The sequence below is a fragment of the Littorina saxatilis genome, linkage group LG16 (genome assembly GCF_037325665.1).
Source record: "Littorina saxatilis isolate snail1 linkage group LG16, US_GU_Lsax_2.0, whole genome shotgun sequence".
Classification (NCBI taxonomy): Eukaryota; Metazoa; Mollusca; class Gastropoda; order Littorinimorpha; family Littorinidae; genus Littorina; species Littorina saxatilis.
Window position 1 is genome coordinate 11,864,776 of NC_090260.1, and position 4,830 is coordinate 11,869,605.

Sequence of the window (4,830 nt, forward strand, 5' to 3'; positions counted from 1 at the left end):
TCATTGTCCCAGGATGAGTTCAAACAACTTGCCGAACGCTATCCTTAGGAGGTACGTAACGACTAGAGACACTGAACCAGCACAAAACTTAAAAAAGAATTGCCACAAAATGTCATCGTCAGCCTGTTTCAAGAGGCGGACGATGTCAGAGTGTCCTTCCCGTCTGGCATAGCCCATGGCTGTGTCTCCCCGCTTGTTCTTGATGTCGACATCCGCCCCATGTTGCAAGAGGATCCTCACGGTGTCTATGTGTCCTTGGTGTGACGCAATCAACAGTGGTGTCAGTCCATCGTCACGTCGTGTGAAGTCCCTCTCTGCGCCATGTTGAAGGAGAGCTTGCACACTGGATGCATGTCCGTTTTGGGCAGCCAAGTACAGTGGTGTGCAATCATCGTGTGTGAACTCCGTCTCTGCGCCGTGCTCTAGAAGAAGCGTGACCACACCCGTGTGACCTTTTTGTGACGCAATCACCAGTGGCGTCCCTGATCCCACGCCGTGACACGGGATTTCAGTGTCGGCGTTGTGTTGCAAAAGCAGCCTCACGACGTCTGCGTGTCCTTGTTGCGACGCCACGTAGAGTGGAGTCGCTGAGTGGGACACGGTCTTATATTGGATGTCAGTGCCGGCGTCGTACTGCAGGAGGACTTTCACGATGTCTGTGTGTCCGTTTTGGGCAGCGATCCAGAGCGGAGTTGTTCCGTCTTTGGTTCTAACGTTGACAGCAGCGCCGCGCAGTAAGAGTGCTGTGACAACTCCTCTCTGGTTATTCATGCTAGCTTGATACAAAGGTGTTTCCCCGTCAATGTCCTGGACATTGACGTCAGCTCCGTGTTCTATCAGACACTGGACAACGTCCTCACACCAATGTTCGCTGAGTGCAGCATCCACGTCGCCTTGTCTCTGCGCCGCATTCAGCCCTGTCACGCCCAGACTGGTCAGCAAAGTGAACACAATGTGAAGCTGACCATGAGTCTGCCCGTACTCGTTCCTTTCGTTGATGGCTGCAGGGTGCATGGCCAGCATTGCCTTCATCACTCTGTCCAGTAGTCCCTGACGACACGCCTCGTGGAGAGCTGCACCACCTTCACTCACTCTTGTGTCCGTGTGTGTTGTGTGTTGGGCAACTTGAGTGTCTGCAGTGGTCGCTTGCTGACTTGCTGGCTGACGACTGTGTGTTCGTTGCGACGATTGGTCCGAGGAGGTCCTTTGTCTGACATTCCCATCGTCTAATAGAAATAGACAGAGAAAAGCAGTACATGATCTAACCTTGTACACAACACATGTTCCCCAAAAGCCGCACACAAAAAGTAATAACACACTTAGCTGTTTGATTTATATGTGTGTTTGTTGGGAAAAGGGTGAGTTTTTTGTGTTGTTTTTTGTGTGTGGATAAGGTATATGTATTTACGTCGGAAAATATCATTTGATGAATCACTCCTCCTTCAATCCAACACACTGGACGTAATCACAATGATTCTTTGTTGGTAGTGTAGCCACGAGCATGATTGACTTTTAACTCGTTATAATGTCTGTTCTGTTATCGGTACTTTGTGTACGTTTTGCCGATCGCTTGTTGTTGGCTCACGTAAGTGTAGCCTATGCGATCGTAACTTTGTCTGTCTGTGCGTGCGTTTGTGCGTGTGTGCGTGTGTGTGTATGTCTGTGGTAGAAACTTTAACATTTCCGAGTCTATGTGTGAGTGGTTATCCAAGACTATGGATAAAGCTCGCATAAGATTACGTCACGGTCAAAAGTGTTTGACGTCAATTAATGCATCATGACGGCATGCCTCCCTGTAGTCTTTCTCTCTCGCGTGGTGTGTGTGGTCTCGGTCATTGTTATTTTGAGCGGGCCGAGACTATTTGGCAGTCGTGTCCCTGTAAGTAGGCTACATGCAGACACAGACAGATCTAGATCTAGTGTCTCTCTTTCTTGCACAGTCGTCACCTAAGGTTACTGTGTGTGTGGGTGTGTATGTGTGACGGAGTGATTGAGTTTGTGTTACTGTTTGTCTATTTCTTACGTGAGCCTTGAAGGCTTCGCCTCTTGTATATTCTAGTTTTGTGTACTGTCATTATCTTTTCTAAGTTTTGAGATGCACATGTCCAACCACCTGTAGATCGTACACGCGCTTAGCCGTCTGTGTCTATCACCTTCAGGCTTTCTTCTGATCATCATCGCTTCAACGGCTAGCGCCAGTTTCTCTCTGACCGGATGCTTCGTTACTGCGTGGAATCTATCAAAACAGGAATACAGAGTTATCTCCCAACCGAGACGAAAGTGATTGCAGATTGGCCGACTTTGACAGTAATCTCCGTTGTGTTCTTCACAGTTATGATAAAGACATCGTTCTAAGGTTAAAACAAGTCGAAATGCAGAGACTGCTGTGGAAAGGAGACCGTGATATTTTCCCAATTGGTTACGGAAAAAAAGTATCGTCTGCTTCGTAGCCAAAGTTGACTATCACGTGACACTTTTGCCATATTTAGAGCTGTTTGCACAGTAAATACATCCGCGAAAGATAGCTCGCCTGAAACTGTCCAACATAAAAATTCCTCTGTAGTTTAAAAATTACACAACACCATGAAAAATCATTATCGACGAACGCGAATCTGCTTATATCAATAACACATTACGAAAAGATCTAAATATGTAAACAATCGATTTCCTCGCCAGACAAGGAAAACCAAGACTGTCAGGGGTAAAATGAGACCCGAAGGGAAGTAACTCTTTTTTGACCTGAGTTCAGGATGCTTCAGGCTTGTCATTGATGCTTTTCATGTGCCGTCTCTTCTTGTGAGGAGCGGGGTGGCCAAGTGGTAACGCACTTGCGCTCGGAAGCGAGAGGTTGCGAGTTCGACCCTGGGTCAGGGCGTTAGCAATTTTCTCCCTCCCTTTCCTAACCTAGGTGGTGGGTTCAAGTGCTAGTCTTTCGGATAAGACGATAAACCGAGGTCCCGTCGTGTACACGACATTGGGGTATGCACGTTAAAGATCCCACGATTGACAAAAGGGTCTTTCCTGGCAAAATTGTATAGGCGTAGATTAAAAATGTCCACCAAAATACCCGTGTGACCTGGAATAATAGGCCGTGAAAGGTGGTTGCAGCGCCTATAGGCTGTTGATCTACTGGCCGATGTGAATGCGTGATATATTGTGTACAAAAAATTCCATCTCACACGGCATTAATAGGTAGACATGCGCCTTGAGTCGCCTTGTGTGGTGAGATACGTGCGCGATGTAAATCCTCGTAAATAAATGAAATAAATAAAATAAATTGTGAGCGACGGGTACCTCGGGCCAGCACGTAGTTATAGTGACACAACTTTATGACCGAACTGGGGGTAGCCTCAGGTAGCATGTTCTTGTGTTCTTTGTTTGATGATCTCAGATCAAAGCCTCGTTAACTCATTGTCTCCCAGTTACGGAAATATCCGTACCCACTCATATGGCTCTATCTGACCAGGTACGGATATATCGGCCCAGACTGTTAGCTTCCTGTAAAGTCTATCTAACGCCTGCATTCCAGCGTGTTGATACACAGTTACTACAAAGCTACTACAGTTCTGAGTGACCTACTGCAGCACAGCTTGTCTCGGCTAAAAAAAAACTTGGTCAACATAGGTGGGGTAGAAAGTGTTAAGGGTGTTAGTTACTATGTCGCTTTCTCTTTCAGGGTGCGTGTTCAGCCGTGTGTATTTGTAAGAGTGTGATGTGTTTAATTGCTTGACCAATGCGATGCGATGTCAGTCTTGTTAGCTAACTTCTGATTGGTGGCTTTAACCCCACCCATTTATATGTGCACGATAGCGTTTGAGATGTTGGGCAGAACTGTTCTTGGGGAGAACTGTCCAGAAAGGAACTAGAGCGAAGACGGACTTGTTTTTACAATCGGTTATCATAGAGACAGAATGATGCAGACTGTATTGTAATTGTTGTGTGGCCACCCGGCCAGTGGCTAGGTTGGCGAGGAAAGGAACAGGAAATAAAGAGAAATATAAACCGACAGTCATGGTTTTCCAGAGTGTCATGTTGCATCGAGTGATTCGTCGGTCTGTGCCAGTGACCTCTTGTCTATCATTCTGTACACGTGAGGACAGTCTATTTCGAATGCAAGTGTCGTTCGTTCAGTACAAGACACTACGGAGGCTCTCACGTGGTGTACTCCTTATTACTTCGGGGTCTACGCCTACTAGGTGAAACTTAACCTACCTACTTCTTCAAACGCTTAACGTCATCCTCCTTCCACCCCATCACAGTAATAATGGACGTGCTGTCTCCGTTGGACACTATATCACGTGCATGTTGTATGGCAAACTGTGTTTGTTTGTGTGGGACGGATTGGCAGCTTTTTTACATTTAGTCAATAATGGAACGTTCACGCTGTCTTCACGCTGACTGCGGTTGTCGCTGCGTGCCTCTCAAAACATGCTGCGGTCACGCTTGGCTGGGCATTGCTGTGGCACCATAACATCTGAACATATACGTGTAACAATCCACAATGATACGCGAAGAACGCCTAGTTTGTTAGTAAATCATTCTGGAAGTTTCAAAGTCATTGCTGAAATACAGCGCTTTTTGTCATGGTTCAACTCAAAATTGACAAAAAAGGTCCCGTTTTTGACTGCTGACGCGATCGACACCTGCATCAGTAGGAATAATATAGCACACGACATACACAAGTTTGCTAAACAAAACAACCTGTTCTGGGTAGATGGTGAATTTGGCTTTCTCCTTGTTTGTGACAGTTGCCCAGTTTTGGCTATTGTGATTTTTTGGTCGATTTTTAATTGGGCCCTTCCGGGTTTTTTCCAGTCTATTTTGATCCTT

The 4,830-nt window shown here is 46.4% G+C and overlaps 1 protein-coding gene across 1 annotated transcript in view; it reads right to left on the reverse strand.

Moving 5' to 3' along the window:
* The window catches only part of LOC138949860 (ankyrin repeat domain-containing protein 29-like), a 6,392-nt gene continuing 1,562 nt past the window's right edge, over positions 1-4,830 (reverse strand). Inside the window, exon 2 of the mRNA XM_070321642.1 lies at positions 1-1,226. Within this exon, the coding sequence (XP_070177743.1) occupies positions 1-1,226 (1,226 nt within the window). The remainder of the gene's footprint in view (positions 1,227-4,830) is intronic.